General features: G+C 34.1%; 2 protein-coding genes across 2 annotated transcripts; both read left to right on the forward strand.

Annotated features, from left to right (window-relative positions):
- The first annotated feature begins 5,528 nt into the window (after positions 1-5,528).
- On the forward strand, positions 5,529-9,235 carry LOC122603656 (tobamovirus multiplication protein 3-like). Its single transcript, XM_043776426.1, has 11 exons — positions 5,529-5,998; positions 6,507-6,597; positions 6,679-6,731; positions 6,834-6,926; positions 7,035-7,106; positions 7,233-7,305; positions 7,393-7,438; positions 8,125-8,188; positions 8,278-8,331; positions 8,420-8,497; positions 8,844-9,235. The coding sequence occupies exons 1-11, from the start codon at positions 5,837-5,839 to the stop codon at positions 8,934-8,936; spliced, it is 879 nt and encodes a 292-aa protein (XP_043632361.1). The 5' UTR covers positions 5,529-5,836; the 3' UTR covers positions 8,937-9,235.
- Positions 9,236-9,566: 331 nt separating this feature from the next.
- Positions 9,567-10,502, forward strand: LOC122591587 (putative F-box protein At1g53370). The gene has a single exon (XM_043763850.1). It carries the CDS (start codon positions 9,567-9,569, stop codon positions 10,500-10,502), a length of 936 nt encoding a protein of 311 aa, XP_043619785.1.
- Positions 10,503-17,258: the final 6,756 nt, after the last annotated feature.

The following is a 17,258-nucleotide window of genomic DNA, read 5'->3' on the forward strand; positions in this document are numbered from 1 at the left end:
AACACCATTTAACGAATAAACCAAACAGGTTTTGCTGGTTTGGACTTTTAAAGTTTAATTCCGCTTTCTTTGACGCCGTTAGGCAAAAGTTTTTGAAAATCCTTGTTTTTAAACGACAGGTGTTACAATTTTCAAGTTCTTTGTACATTTAATTTTGAACAAAATAAGGAGCATACTTGTGATTAGTATCACTTTAAGTTAACACTTCTGCCAGCGATACCATTCTCCTTCTCTTTTTTTTTTTTGAAACTGCCAACAAATTTGAAATTTAATATCATCAACCAATCAAATATTGGTCACATATAGCAGTGCATTAGCAAGAATACATCAAATAGTCAAAAAACAAAAATACTAATAATCAAGGGAAACAAGAAACAATGAAATCACACCGGTCTCCCCAAGACAAAGTCAAAAATATTGCCGGTGTTTGATCCAAATAAATGAAAGATAATAGAGAGCAAATTCAATATTTTTCGTTTCTTTGGATCAAGCGTCGGTCAAAAATTTTGACTTTATCATAGGGGTCTATGTGATTTCATTGCTTATTTTTTCAGTTGATTATTATATATTTTTTTAGACACTTTGTATAGTTGTATTCTTGATATGTACTACTCTATGTGGCCAAAATGTTGTTGGTTCTATTGATGATATAAAATTCAAGTTTGTTAGCTGTTCAAAAAGAAAGGAAAACGTTATTGCTGGCTCAAGTGGTTAGCTTAAAGTGATACTAGTCACCCGTACGCTGCATATTTTGTACAAAACTAAATGTACGAGTTCGATTTAAAACGATGTAGAGCTACAAACTTTGTTCATATTGATATTGCCACTTTTGACTAAAATACAAAGCTTTTCACTTTGTTTATTATGAACTCTTAATATGCAACATGTGGGTACAGTGAGCATTTTTGAATTGACAATAATGATATAAAGCATATTGGTTGTCCAACCAAAAAAGTTGGTGCGACCATAACAAAGTTAATAAATCATCGATTGGTACACTTCCGACTTCCGAGTAACAAGTTATTATCTGAAGTGTGGGCTGCAATTGATAAATCCATTGAGCCGGTCAACAGTATGGGTAAAGGGTTGGGCCAGGCTACAAAGGCAAGGTGGGCGAAGGGTAGAAACATCAGGCTTTAGTTGGATGCGTTGGTCTTAAATGAACGGTTGAAAGATAGGTGTCCTTAATTATTTAGAGAAATTGTCACAGATGATCCATGTGGTTTGCTCAATTCGCATTATCATCCATGTGATTTTTTTTTATCATCCTTGTAGTTTTCATTTTCATTGATAGTCGTCCCTGCCACTAACAACCGTTAGTTTTCAGCCGTTAAACCCCTCGGGTGCAATGCACATGAGGGCATTTTCGTCTGGTTTGTAACCATAGGGACTATTTGTGATAAAAATATCTTTGAGAGTTTACACACTTCCCACAAATTCCGGCAATCATCTGTGACCGGCCGGTCACTACCGGAAAAGTCTCCAAAAGCCGAGAACCACCGCCCCACTTCATCATCTTCACCATTTCAAACCCAAAACACCGCCATCACCTTGTAAGTTGTTATCCCCCATAACTAACAAAACTATACACCCACCACCACCCAACACTAACTACTGCCGCCTCCCACCACCGTCTCAACCCCAATTTCCGTAAAAACATCAGCACAACTTTCTCACCACGACTGCCTCCATTTTTTACCTCCACCTCAGCCTTCTCTCTCTAAAATGGGGTTGTCATGGCGGGGGACGCTACTGCTGATGTTTTCTCAGCAGTTGGGGTTGCGACGGCGGTGGGAGGCAGCGGTAGTAATTGTTGGGTGGTGGATGGTTTTGTCAGTTATGGGGAGGTACAAGGTGATAGGGGTGTTTGGGGTTTGAAATGGTGAACATGATGAAGTGGGGCAGTGGTTCTCAGCTTTTGAATACTTTTTCCGGTGGTGACCGGCCGGTCACAGATGGTTACCGGAATTTGTAGGGGAAGATGATGAAGTGTGTAAACCCTTAAAGATGTTTTATCACAAATAGTCCTTATGGTTACAAACGGGACGAAAATACCCTCATGTGCAACTCACATGATGGGTTTAACAACTGAAAACTAACGGTTGTTAGTGGTAGGGACGACTAGCAATGAAAATGAAAAGTACAGGGACACCTAATGATAAAAAAAAGCACAAGGATGAAAATGCGAATCGAGCAAACCATATAGACGATTTGTGATAATTTTTCTATTATTTAAGTCAGAGGTGGAAAAGAATTGTATGGTCAGTAATAATGTCAATACACTAATTAAAATAAAAAGTCAATAAATATAAGAAAAATTTTTATATGAGATTTGAACCAATAACATTATGGTCTTTAAAATTTATCTCATTACTAAGATGTCATTAGGCTTCTTCTATACTATAATATAAAAAAATAACCCTTTTTATTTTTGAAAATGTTGAAAGTTACTCCATGCGATATGACAGAAATACCCCTTACTTATTTTTTAAATCACCTTATTCTTTAATTACTAATTTAATTACCTTTACTAATATAGTAAAATACTTTTAATGAAATAAATACACGTACCTTAACTCTTGAAATATATACACTAATTATAATCAATTAGACTTACATCAATAACTTACACTATTAGTCATCACCAGCACCATTCGTCGCCGCCACCCGTGATCACCGCATTGTCGTCGCCATCGCCGCATCGCGCTGGCCCCATGCTAGTACCCCCGCGTTGGCAAGTAATCCAAAAGACAATTCCACATCTTTCATTTATATTTAGTGAGTGATCACCACTAGTTAAAAGCATGAAATTGAAATAAAATGTAAAGTAAAGTAACTCCCCCAATGACGTCTTCTACGGGTTTTGGGTTCTACCATAGATAGAAAAGGACCTCCAGCCTTGCTGGGTATGAGGATCGAACCCATGACCTCTGTTTCCAGATGCATGAGCTCCAACCATGATCTTGAAAGACATTATCTAATGATAATCTTCAAGATTTGAAGATCAAAAACTGAAGTTAACAAAATATGTATAGATGAAATACGTGATTTGAAAAAATCCAAATACATGAAATCAAAGAAGAGAGAGAGCTAATATTTGTTTTATAAAAAAAAAGGACAAATATCATTCATTTTCATTCATGAACCCAAAATGCACATCACAACAAATATAAAAATAAGATAATGATGATATATATGCCTAATTTATATGCCTAATAATATGCCTATTACATACATAACATAATATATATTTTTCATTAATTCTCTTTCATCATCTATACCTTTGATTTTGCCACATAACATGATCTCTATATTATGGTTAATTTTAGGCATACAAATTAAGCACATTGATATTTTTCATACAAATAATATTTTAGGACTATGATATTATGTGTGGTTCCAACAAAACAAGAAACAAAGAGATAATTTTTTTTTTTGTTTGAAGTTGTTGGGTCTCGAACCCACGATCAAGAGAAGAACAACGACTACAACCAAACCCAAATATGTTTTGTGTTTGCAAAATACCGTATTAATAATCATGGTTAATATTTATTGTTCATAACTATGATAACAAATAACTAATGTTAAAATATAGAAAAAGTAAGTAAACACAAACGTTGTTTTCTACGGATTTTAGGTCACAATATTTCGACGGTGCATGGAAAGGTCAAGATGTAAACAGCTTTGTGCCTATCATGACAGTGTAGATCAGAGACTGCTTTCAAGTTTTAACATAGAAAATGAACTCCAGCGTTGTAAAACATGAGGATAAAAATTTTTACCTGTCTCCACCGGCAAAAGTATTAACTACCTATTCAACCTTGTGGATTAACCAATGTTAAAATATATAAAAAATTCAAAACATTTAAGGGCGCGTTTAGTTACGAAAAATGTTTTATAGTTTTCCATTTCTAATTTTTTAGAAAATGAAATGAGTTTTCCATCTCTAGAAAACAAATAAAAATTTTGAAAACGCGTTCAAAACCAAAAATGGAAAACAATGTGGTATTTTCAAAATTTAGAAAATGGAAAAGGAAAAGTGGAAAACAATAAAAAAATGTTTTCTAGTTTTCCATTGAAAAGTGAAAAACAGTGTTTTTTGTTTTCACAGAAAAATTTTCTAGAAAAATACTTTCTGTTTCTGAACGCATTTTCTGTTTTTCATGTTTTCTTGGAAAATGAAAATAAAAAACAGGAGAATTTTCTTGAACTAAACGCACCCTTAGTTATTGTTTTATAGAATACTATCTTATAACGAGAATATATGATTCTTGAAAAGTGATTTTTGGAGAGGACAAAATAAAACACTTTCTGTTATCAACTGATACCATGTTTCATTGTGTTATGAGAGTTACGTAAAACTAACTTTTTGAGATGGATAATGATGGTGCCAAATAAAGGTTGCGTGGAACTATTTTTGTTCATCTCAACTTCAATTCGCATTTGATGGATGTATTACTTGAACATTTTAATGAAACTATATTTGTTGGATGGACCAATTGGTGAAAAAAAGATAAATATAGGATGAGTATCCCAGCTAAACTTGACATTTTTGGAAAATTTTGTTGCTAATAAAAAATGACGATGTGCATAAAATAAGAGGATTAAATAATCAACCTTTGGAATTAAATAATCCACCTTTGGAAGTAAGGTGGAAAGCCTGTATATATATTGGTTGGTCTGGTTCATGCCAGACATATGAGACAACTTTCAACTCATTCCAACACATCTTTCACATGTCAACCATCCATTGCATGAATCCCTTGTGTTATCTCGCCTAATTAGCCCCTTAAAAAGTACCGTATAATTTATAAAGGAAAACAATATATATAAATAACAAAATTGAACGAATAAATGAATTCTAACATTTAAATGACCCAATAAAGTTTAAAGACCGGTAAACATTTAGAGATGGATGTAGACTAAGGTCAAGTATTACTCATATCATTTTGGTCCCGAAAGAGGTGACAACCATTCTCAAGAAAACCTAAAAGACCGAGTTCAAAGAAACGAATATTTATACTATTATTGTTCGTTATTTAGGTTTAATAGAAAAATTGAATCAACATGAAATGTAAACAAAAATTGAAAGACATAGATCAACTAACGTATAATATTTAACAACAAATAATATCTTGTCGAGCTAGATGTACCAAATCACTCGATAGAACCACAAGAGACAAGTTCAAATGAAAAGATTGATTGTTACCCAAAAATAAGTGAAAAGATTGATGTAACTTTAAATTACATCTTATCAAACGTTCACAATACATATCGAGTTCATTTACAACCTAATCATCATCTTATTGGTACAGATTTTATAAAAAAATTTCGTAAAACATTTTATTATTGTCTTCTCTGTGAAATGGTACATAGTTGACAAGTTTAGGACTAAACCATAAACATAAACAATTAAACATTTAAACATAACCAATCTCATATATCAAGGGTTTAATTGGAAAGTCCATAAAATAAAAAAATATAAAAAGTTAATATTAATACTAGTAATAAAACACACCTTCCAAATCCCAATCCAAATCCAAAATCAAAATATATATATTTCTTTCCCCTTTTTATCATTTGCCGGCGGATTTCAAAACGAGAAAACCCAAACACCCACCAAATATTTCCTTCCTTTAATATAATTTTAACAAAATAAAATCCCAAGAAATTAAAAACCCATATCAATAATTAAATTCACGTTATATTTGTACAAAAAAGTTTCACACTTGATTCATTTTACAAAATCTTTTTCCTAATTATAAATATTTCCCCGGTCGGCGGTAGCGGTGGCGGTGGTGGGTGGTTGTTCTGTTGGCAAACTGTATTTCCGGCAATGGGTCGGGCTTTACTTGGCTCGTATGATGATGTCACGCTGACGTATGTGTTTGAAAATGTTTATGGGTGGTGGGATGATATTAATAATTCTCAAGTTTCCCAAGATTTGATTTTTCATGTTCTTGCTGCTTTATACGGCATCGTTTCATTTGTTGCTCTTGTGAGTTTTCTTGTCTTTAAATATTTATTTGTTTATATTTATCATAAGATGTTGAATGTTGTATTTGTAAAAAAGTTTCAAACTTTGATGTGAAAAGTAATACTTTGACTTTGGATGTCAAAGTCAAAGAAACTATTTGTATAAAACTTGTTACTTGATGATATTGTGTGTATTTTTATTTTTCGTGTGCAAATTACTTGTTAATGCTGCCTGAAGAAGATGTCACATGATAGATATAGTAGCAATATATCGAGAATTTGATACCGATGTTTGATGATATGATATATGGATACTTACAATGAATAATTTTGCCATCTTCAAATTTGTGATTGTAAAGTACTAGTTTTTGCATCGAAAATTTAGATAAAATCTTTTAGGATTTGCCCACAAGTGCAGTGCATTAGACCATTAGTTAAGGAAGATTCCGGATAACGTGCATTAGACCAGTGTGTTAATTCTGTAACTTTTATTGTAAGTATTATTCATGTGTTCTTTCCATTTGTTGTAGGTACAATTAATTAGGATACAAGTAAGAGTTCCGGAGTATGGTTGGACCACCCAGAAAGTTTTCCATTTTCTTAATTTCTTGGTTAACGGAGGTCTGCATATTTTGTTGTATTTACGTTTCTGAAAGTGTTGCTTTTCAACAGTTTCTTATTGTCAGTATGTTGCTAATGCAGTTAGATGCTTAATCTTTGTATTTCATCACGATGTTCAACAGTTAAAGCCAGAGGTTAGAAGCATTCTTTAGTTCATCGTATAAATAATGACTGTTTTCATGATTATATCAAATAATGGATATTGAGACTATAGGTTTTGTATTGTCTGCTGTCAGATTGTTCAACATATATTACTTGATGCACCAAGTCTTGCGTTTTTCACTACCTATGCTCTCTTAGTCTTGTTCTGGGCTGAAATTTACTATCAGGTCCTTTTTCTCTTCCGGATTATATTTGCATCATTATTTTTGATGGTGCTTTTGTGCCGGTTGGATATGCTATGTAATTCACTATATGATGTTCTGCACGTTTGACAGGCACGAGCGGTCTCAACTGATGCTCTCCGGCCAACGTTCTTTGTAATCAATGGAATCATTTATGCAATACAGGTGAATGTTCTTATTTGTGTCTCAGATTCAAAACCATTCTTTTATATATGTATATTTAATGAAAGTTATTTCTTTCTTTTTAATGAAAATATGAATTGGATTTTTGGTTTTATGGTCTGTTAACAGATAGTTTTATGGTTAGTAATTTGGTGGAAGCCAATCCCGGCACTAGTGGTTCTCTCGAAGATGTTCTTTGCAGGTCTTTTACCTTTAAAATTCATCTATTTTAGCAAGTCTATGCTTGCAATTTATATTGTTTCAGTTGGCTCACATCTTTATTTCCCAGGTGTGTCCCTGTTTGCAGCACTGGGTTTTCTTGTCTATGGAGGAAGGTACATTTTAATACCTTGTTCTATGTTAGATGTGGGTATGGATATCTTATAGAGGTGGAAAAGAGAGAGGCTGGGCTGATAGAATATTGTGTCATGTGTTAGGGTCAAAACAAGTCGTTTTAAGTTGGGTTCAAAGCGGGTTTTGCTGACCCATAATCACTTTTTGGTCTATTTTTGGGTAAAAGCGATTTTACCCTGATTCGCTTCTTTTTGGTCTATTTTGATTAATGTATAAAACAGTTGATGCATTAAGTTTAAGGGGATAACATATGTACTGTGGGCAGTACATACTTTGGGTACTGCATAGGTAATATTTCAGGGGGCATTATTGTGTATTTATAAAACTCAAAGGTCTAATTTGTAACATCGTTTAAAATTTTTGTGTATAGCTGTACGTAATATTGTGCATAACTGTACGTTTAAATTATATTATTCGAATCATTATTATATTTCAACTCAATGATTAGGAGCACTTTAGACAATCTTTTATCACTTTAACCTGTTCAATGGTTCAACCCATTTAACCTGCTTACTTAGCTTTCTATATGTAAACAGGTTAAATGCTCTTCCTTTGGGAGGTGAACAAAATTTTTAAAGTTCTTATTAGATTTCTTTTCTTAAATGGATTAAATGTTCCCCCTTTACGAACTTGTAGGACTGGATGCCTTACTTTTTTATGTGTGCAGGCTCTTTTTAATGCTGCAACGGTTCCCAGTGGAATCAAAAGGTCGGCGAAAGAAGTTACATGAGGTATATATTTCACTTGGTTGTTATTATTGCAATCCTACCCATTGTACTATTTCTGTTATATAATACTGGTATATTTTTTGTCCATACAGGTTGGCTACGTTACAACAATCTGCTTTGTGTGTTTCCTTATAAGATGTATCATGGTGAGGTCCCTTGGCTTTTGTTTATGAATTTATACGATATTTTTGTATAATGCTAATATATGTGCTACTAATCTGATGGGGATGCCAGATGTGCTTCAATGCGTTCGATGAGGCTGCTAACCTGGATTTGATGGACCACCCTATTCTGAACTTCATATACTACTTGGTAAGGAACGGAACTGTTATGGACGCTATGTTTAGTATCCTTCGTTTTTTTTTTCTTTTTGAAAATGAAATATATGCTTTTCAAAGCGGTTATCTGGTCAAAATGTTGTACACTTTTCAAGAGCTCCAAAATTTTATATAAATAATAGTTTGAAAAACATGAAGACAAATGATATTATCTCAACAGGAAGCTAGTTTTTTTTAAAAAATGAAATCTTCCAGGAGGACAGTAGGTTATACAACTTTTACCTGTTTCGCTATTTGAAGCTAAAGTTGTGTATCCCATTCATGGACCATTGATTCTTAAAAATGTTGATCTTTTCTCTGACCATTTTCCGTTTTGGCAGTTGGTGGAGATACTTCCTTCCTCCCTGGTTCTCATTATTTTAAGAAAGCTGCCGCCTAAGCGAGTCAATCCACCATATCACCCTATTCACTGAAAACAAGATCAAATGATAGATGGTAAGAAATTGATTGATTGAGAATGGAACGTATGATTCTTCCTGATGATTAATGTGATCATGAAGGGAATTTACAGAAAGGAAGTAGAAGCCCAGCAAATTTTGGAAGACGTTGGGAATCGTGGTTTGTGAAATATGTTTGTTATATTGAAATGTACTTTTTGTAGTGTGTGATCGTCTCCCAATGAAGTCGTTTATACAAGTATACCATGCCAGTTGCAAACAGACGTGTTCCACATTTGATGCTTATGGGTTGACAAATTCTTTATCATTCAAAACCTAAACTAATGAACTTTGTTAGCAGCATTCCTTTTTACAAAGAAAAAAAAAAGGTTGCGACACAAAGTCTAATGTCTATGTTGTTTGATTAGGTGTACGAAAATAATGTTGGGGTATTTTGGAGAGTTAGTTTTTCCAGAGGGGTATGTTATATGATATATATAAATATAAATTAGGATAGTGTTATAGTTAAATAAAGAAATATGAGGGATATTTTAGGGATAAAAGAACGCAGCATGTCTATATATTTTATGATGATACGTATCGGTTAAAAATTTAAAATCCTATTTGGATATTTAGTGGCTTTATATCAATTATATTTACGGAAGAATGAAGAAGAGGATGTCCAAAAAGAGGAAAATCGTAGAAGAGGAAGGAGAAACAGGATGTTTTCCAGACAATGATGATATCCAAGAAGATGTAAAATCAGACATCTTGTCAAGACTCCCTCCCAAAACCCTAACCCAATTCAAAACCACATGTAAACAATGGCTCTCTCTAATTTCCACTCCACAATTCGCACAGTTACATCTCAATAACTATGCCACAACCTGCAGCTTTTTCGTTTATGCTCGCAACACCCGGACCTCCCAACAATATTTACTAACGACAACCCGTCCTGATGGCGGACCTCTAAACCATATCCTCGCCATCAATGGGGTTAGTTCTTCGCGGATGAACAACACACAAACTGTTCACCTTAATGGTTTAGTGTTACATACCAGCAAGAATTTTTCTTACATTGTTAATCCCACAACTCGAAAACACTTTCAGCTCCCTTTTCCGCCTGGCCCAAATAACGTTAACATTGAGACAATTCATACATATAACTTCTTTGGGTTCGACCAATCCCAAAACCAACATAAGATTTTGCACATGAGGGTGCTTAGGAGTCTTATTCCTTCTGTTGGTAAGGTTATAACAACAGAGTTTGAGGTATTTTCTATGTCGGATAATTCTTGGAGAAAGCTCGCCCTTCCACCCGTTGATGTTATTGATCTTATTGCTGTTTATCCTTTTTTGAAACAGAGTGTTTGTGTCAATAGTGTCATACATGTGATGTTTCCGTATCGTGTTGATAAAGTCTTGGCATTTGACTTGTTTACTGAACGTTTTTCTGTAATTAACTTACCTGTACCTCTTCCACCTCAACCATACACAACATACTACTCATCACGAAGAGACGGAAAGCAGTTCAAGTTCAACCACCGGTTCTTCACTCAAATTGATGGCGGGTTATTAGGAGTTGTTTGTGATGATCGGTAGGTGGAAACCAACCAAATTGATATCTGGATATTACAAGACTATGAAAAACGTGTTTGGGTCAGAAAAACCATCACCTTGTCTGCCGGCAAGTCTTGGGTCGCTTTAGACGAGCCTGTACCCTTGATTTTTCTAGTAAGGACAACAAGTTTGTTTTTTCCGCTAAAAAGTTGCCTAAGAAGAACTCCATCAGTGTACCTGTATATGACTTGAAAGATGCAACTTTGAAATCATTCAACTTTTTCGTTGGTAATCATCCGTTTCTATGTTCTGAACACGCGGAATTCATTCAGTTTAAGAGCTGTGCTGGAAACATATCTCCTTTGAGCCAGGCACAACCATAGACCCAATTCATCTCTCCTTCGCTAGTCACGTTTGGGCTTAGTGTTGGCAGTGGTGAACTCATGTCCTCTTCTTGTTCCACCTTTTATTGTTATCTTTTCTAATCTTAAATGTTGTATTAACACTTGTATTTGTAGAAAAGGTTCTGTTTTTTATTCTAAAATTTATAATAGATGCTTTCATTTTGATTCACGAAATGAAATTTGGTGATGGTGGTCTCTTTGTTACCATAAATCCATGGAAGAATCTATTGAATTGGTGCAAATACCAATTTATTAAGGTAAGTCGCTAGAGAAGTGAACAAATAGGGTCTGATCAATTTCTAAGACAAAGAGGAGTGGGAAGAAGGAAAGGAGGGGGCGATTTGTGCCATGTGGCATGTGGGGTAAAAAGAGTTGCCCTTTAAAAAAAGTGGAAATGAGTGAGTTTTTAAGCAGTGACGGAGCCAGGAATTTAGGTTAGGGTGTGCCAAGACTAATAACACTAACATAGTAACGGTAATCTTTGAGGCACGGGTTTAATTAAAAATAGTCAAGATTGGGACAAATTTATATATAACTATATATGCATGACAAAAGATATATTTAGAAATAGTTGAGGGTTTAAAATGAAAAACTATATTAGAATAAAATAACTTTGCCTTGTTTCTCTTCCCTGCAATCTAAGAGGTTGATTGCTATCCAGCATATATCCATGGCTGCAACTTAATTTGAACCCCATTTAGATTTTTTTTAAAAAAAAGAAAAGTCATAGTTTTTAGAATTATTCTTCAACATCTACTCTTATAATCATCATCATCATCACCCACCTTTCCATTTATTGCTTAACTTTCAGTTTATTACCTGCAATACCCACACACGCACACATCTGTATATATATACATGTAAGATTTGGGGGTTCACCCTTACCCCTCACACAGCTCCGCCCCTGTTTTTAAGTAGGGGTCGACTTGTGCCACATGACACTTCCAATGATTAGTTTTATTTTATTTTTATTTTTTTAAACTTTGTTATTTATTAAAAGTATTATATTTGATTAAAAATATTGTATTTATATATAAAAAACATAATAATTTTTTGAAACATAAAATCTATTACATATAAAAATTTTTTAAAAAAAACTTACAACTAAATAAAAGTTAAAAGTCATTTGTAAATACACAACACTTGAGGGATATAAATTAGAAATATCATAAAATAATAGACTAAAAAATCACAAAAAGACAAATCCAATTCATCTTTTTCATTGTAATGAACGGACGGAAATTTCTTCAAAACCACCCAAAATTTCTTCTCCAATCAACACACATACCCCCCCCACACACCACACACACACACACATATATATATATATTAGATATAAACCGACTAAAAACAAAAAAAAAAACTCTGCCCAACATTACTTTTGTCTCGGTCAACGTGAAAGTCAAAAGGGAGGAGGGCGAGTTGTGGAGGTCGGGCGAGAGGAAAGTCGGCCAAGAGGGTGGTGTGAGGGGCGACTTTGGGTGACTAGGGGTGAGGGTCGGGAGAAGTTACCCCCACTCCGTTCAGTCTAGGAGCACTACTTCAAATGTAGATTTATGAGTCAAGCCTCACGGGCACATGGCTATGAATTCTATGATATGTTAACCAGATACGGTATATTACGAGATTTTCCATTGTTTGATCATGATTATAGAAATTTATAGGGAGAAGTTTATATGTACAAACTTTGGAAAGAGAAATAAAATGGATTTCAAACACTTGATATAAATCATTATAAGAGCACTTAATGTTGTGTTCTTGAGTTTTTTGTTGAAGAGAAAGGAAGAGAATTTGAAGGATTTTTAAAATATTTGTGTTCTTGAGTTTTATTAAAGAGAAGAAGAGAAAAAAAAGGAGTTGGAAGGAGAAATCAATACATTTTGGTTATAATTTTTTCCTTCCACTTTTGGGATGATTTGGAAGAAAGGAAAATTCACTCTTTCTCTTCCATTGACCTCTCTTTTCTTCTTTCCCCTTCCTTAAAAAAAAAAACTCAAGAACATAATATTAGAGTAGCCATTGGTCATGGGGGATTCCACAATGTGGTTTCTTCCTGAAATCTCTGGTTTGAATCTTGTTACATGCAAATATGGTAAAGGTTTTAACAATGATATACCCATCTAATACACGAGGAACAAACCCTTTAGGGCAATGTCAAGAATCGAACCGGCACGCACTAAGAGGGCCTTGTTCTTTTGATCCATCTTGGGTCGCCCGCCCCCTAAAGACGAGTGATGATGTTTTTTATTGTTCAAATAGGACTCTATTCTGATTTACTAATCGTATTTATTTCATACACGTATATAAATAAAATGAAATTATAAATAAGGAAATTAATTAATTAAATTTTTTTTGAACGTTCGTGACACGGGTTAGCCGTTACATCCATACGGGCAGACAGTGACCGATCCACGAAGTCAGGGACCACAAGGGAGGGAAACCCATCAATTTAACCGCTACAGACGTTAAATTGGAGGTAAAATCTCGCGTGTTCAGACTCGAACCCTAGTCTTTCAGTATCTAAGCATCATTGCAAGATTTCAAAATGTCGGAGTTTTAACTCATTGGCAGGAAATTAAATTTACTTATCATAATAAAATTGATGTCTAATAAGGAAAGTGTTATAATTAATGTCTAATAAGGAAATTTACTTACGATATAAAAAAAAAATAGATGAGGAACTCTTTTATGGGATAACAGAACGCACGTCCTTATAAATTATGATGATCATGATGACGCTACGTTTCGATTAAAATCCTATTGGATATTTAGAGGCTTTATCTCAAATTCTCAATTATTACGTAAGAATGTTGAAAAAGAGGAAAATTGCAAATGATAAAGAAACAGAAGAAGAAGGTTTCCCAGAAGATATAGAGTCAGAAATCTTGTCAAGACTCCCTCCCAAAACCCTAACCCAATTCAAAACCATATGTAAACAATGGCTCTCTCTAATTTCTCATCCACAATTCGCACAGTTACATCTCGCTAACTACGCCACCACCTCCGGCTTTTTCGTTTACGCAACTCCCTGACCCGCCAACAATATTTACTAACCACAGCCCGTCCTGATGACGAACGTCTTATCCCTGTCCTCACACTCGATGACATTACTAATGAAAACCACCGAACCACAAAAACCGAACTTGTTAATGGTTTACTCTTATTTACCTGCAATGTTTTTGCTTACGTCGTTAATCCTACAACTCGACAATACTTTAAGCTCCCTTTTCCTCCATATCCTGCCGCTCCAAATGTTAATATTAATAATGTTGATGAGACAATTCATATGTGTAACTTTTTTGGGTTCGACGAATCCAAAAACCAACATAAGATTTTGCACATGAGGGTGCTTCGTTCTGTTGCTGCTGATGTTATAACAACAGAGTTTGAGGTAATTTCTTTGTCGGATTATTCTTGGAGGAATCTCAAACACAACCTCATCTTTCCTCTTATTAATCTTGTTTTTCGTGGTCTGAGACAAAGTGTTTGTGTCAATAGTGTCATACATGTAATGCTTCCTTATGTTTTTTTTATCAAATCTTGACGTTTGACTTGACTACTGAGCGCTTTTCGTTAATTGACTTACCACAAGGTCCGCGTGACACTTGTACCTCATACTACATAAAAGGCGATTACAGGACCAAGTTCAACTTCCCTTTCCTCACTCGAATCAATACTGGTGAAGGTGGCCGCTTATTATTAGGACTCGTCTGTCCTCATCTGTTAGTGGAAACCAACGAAATTGATGTCTGGATATTACAAGACTATGAAAATCATGTTTGGGTCAGAAAAACCATTTCTTTGTCCGCCGACAAGTCTTGGATCCACTTAGACGACCCTATACCGTTGTTTTATTGTGACAAGGACGACAAGCTTGTGTTTAAGCCTAAAAGGTTGCCTAAGAAGTTTGTGTTTATGCCTAAGAAGAAGAAGGATGCCACGCCCGTCGTGAGTGTACCTATATATGACTTGAAAAATGCAAGTTTTAAGTTATTAAACTTTTCCGTTGGTAATGATGATCGGTTTCTATGTTCTGAAGACGTGGAATTCGTTGAATTTAAGAGCTATGTTGGAACTTTGATCAACAACATCAAGAACCGAGGATAGAGCCAATGCTCACCAATGTGTTTCTTCCTGCCTTCTACTTTGCAAGTCATGTTTGGGCTTAACTTGGTGATGGTAACACTTTATGATCATTTGTCTTTTTAAATAGATGCTTTCACTTTGATATATTCGTGAAGTTTGGTGATATATGGTGGTCTCTTTTACAACCTTATGATTGTTTGTCTTTTGCGAAATCATAACTTTGCTAGCTATTACCATTTTTGTTTCATTAACCTAAGCTTAATTTAGGCATGAATGTTTATTTGTAATGTTGACTTAATGTTGAGGCTATATGCGTTTATGAATGTTAATTGCTTTGACTTGCAAAACTATGAAAGATGATTCATTTGAATCATACACATATAGACGCTTAGCTGGATCAATTAGGATTGTGTATCGTACGTGTGTGTCTGACCCATTTTGTGAATCCTCTTTAGAAAAAACAAGGCGTGCACTAGGATGCATTTCTATGTAAAAACATGATTAACCACAAATCTATGAATTGGATTTGTGCAAATACCCATTTGTTAAACGTAGCGAATACGAGTCTTCAACTTCTTCTAGCAACATTTAGAATGGAGATTAAAGTCAGGCCAATGGTGACATGGCTATGATGTGGCAACCATGCATATTATGAATTTCTTTAGAGAATCATTGACTCTTGTTATAAAGTTATCAACCAATTTACCTTTATTGTTATTTTCATTATTAATTAGATTATCCTAATTGCAAACCTATTTATTGTTTAATAGCCGAGCATGGTATCCGCACAATGCGGCGACGATAACATTAGTTATGATGTGACGGCATCGACGTATGGTGATGGCGTCGACGTCAATTGGTATAGATAATTGATACAAAGATATTTGATTTTTAGGGATAATGAATATATCTTTTAAAGGTCATGGAATGATTGTATAAGTTAATTAATTAAGAGTAAAATGGTAATTTTATGTTCTAAAATTGTAAACTTTTTAACATAGAAGTATAATTTTTATATAGTAGTATATTGTTTAATAGATAGTAACCATGTTGCTTAAATTGCAGCCCTTTACTAGCTATCAGCCTACTAGTTTTATTTTTATTTATGTTATCCTTTTTTTTTTTAAAGACTTAAATTTTTTTTATATCAAATAGCTAAATTTTCACATTTTTTCGAACCTGGAGACCTAAATAATATTTGGCATAAACTAAAACATGATTGAGATGTACTTGAAACGATACGTGCCGTAATCTTTGATCGACAAATGTCCTTTTAACTTATTTATTTTATTAAATTAGCTTGTTAATTGTCTATAAACTAAATAGCACCGAAACGGATATGGTAAAGGGGCACGGGAACGATACGGGAACGGGAAACGGCAAAACTAAAAAATTTAGGATACGGGTACGGCAAAGATACGGCAATAAAAATATTTAAAAAATAAAAATTTGTTTGAGTAAAAGAGATTTGAGAGATTAAGTATAATTATATATATAATTTTATAATATATGCTTGATTGTGACCCGGTGATCATGGATTGAATTTTTACTAATCAATTTTGGAATAGAAAAAGCTTGATGGTGATCTCAATTGTATATTTAGTTGGTTTGTGTTTGAGGGTATGTATAGTCGCAAGATGACAGTCGTCTTTGGAATACAATAAACTCATTGAAACCCTAATATTAATTAGATACGGTATGGAAACTTCATAGAAATGTTTCGGTATATACGGAAACTTCAAGGAAACGTTTCGTACAAGTTTTTGTTCCGAAATGGGTACGCCTACTTGTTTGGAGTTTCGGTGTATCATAGTATATAAATTCAATTTACTTATTAGACTTATAATTAAACTCTAACTCTTGGCTTATATATACAAAACACATTATAACCTTATTTGATTGATCGTTTTCTCATTAAAAAAATTGTCTCTTTTTCTTTCTTAATTCTTCAACTCCTATTACTTATAATAAGTTATTAACATGAAAACTTCAAAAGTTTGAGTTTACGATCCGAAATCACAAGGCTAATTGTCGTCATCCACTATGCTTACAAGTTCTGATTTTGATGTGATTGTAAAAATTTAATGTAAATCCAAAACTTTAACTAAACAGATATTATATTTATGGGCTAATTGCACAAAAAGGTCCTGAAGTGGCACGTTTTTGTTATTCTGGGTTCCAACGTTTTTTTCCGCATATAGTGGGTTATATCGTGACAATACCATATTAACATAGGGAACAAAACCGCTGTCTAGTTTTAATCAATCTACGTGGCAGTGGTTTTGTGTGTGTTTTGAAGGCGTTTTGT

Source organism: Erigeron canadensis, chromosome 1 (genome assembly GCF_010389155.1).
Source record: "Erigeron canadensis isolate Cc75 chromosome 1, C_canadensis_v1, whole genome shotgun sequence".
Taxonomy (NCBI): Eukaryota; Viridiplantae; Streptophyta; class Magnoliopsida; order Asterales; family Asteraceae; genus Erigeron; species Erigeron canadensis.

Coding starts and splice junctions, on each gene's coding strand:
- LOC122591587 (XM_043763850.1), top strand. CDS start 9,567: ATGAAGAAGAGGATGTCCAAAAAGAGGAAAATCGTAGAAGAGGAAGGA.
- LOC122603656 (XM_043776426.1), top strand. CDS start 5,837: ATGGGTCGGGCTTTACTTGGCTCGTATGATGATGTCACGCTGACGTAT. Junction 6,598..6,678: donor TAATTTCTTGGTTAACGGAG/GTCTGCATATTT, acceptor TTGCTAATGCAG/TTAGATGCTTAATCTTTGTA. Junction 7,107..7,232: donor GAATCATTTATGCAATACAG/GTGAATGTTCTT, acceptor GTCTGTTAACAG/ATAGTTTTATGGTTAGTAAT.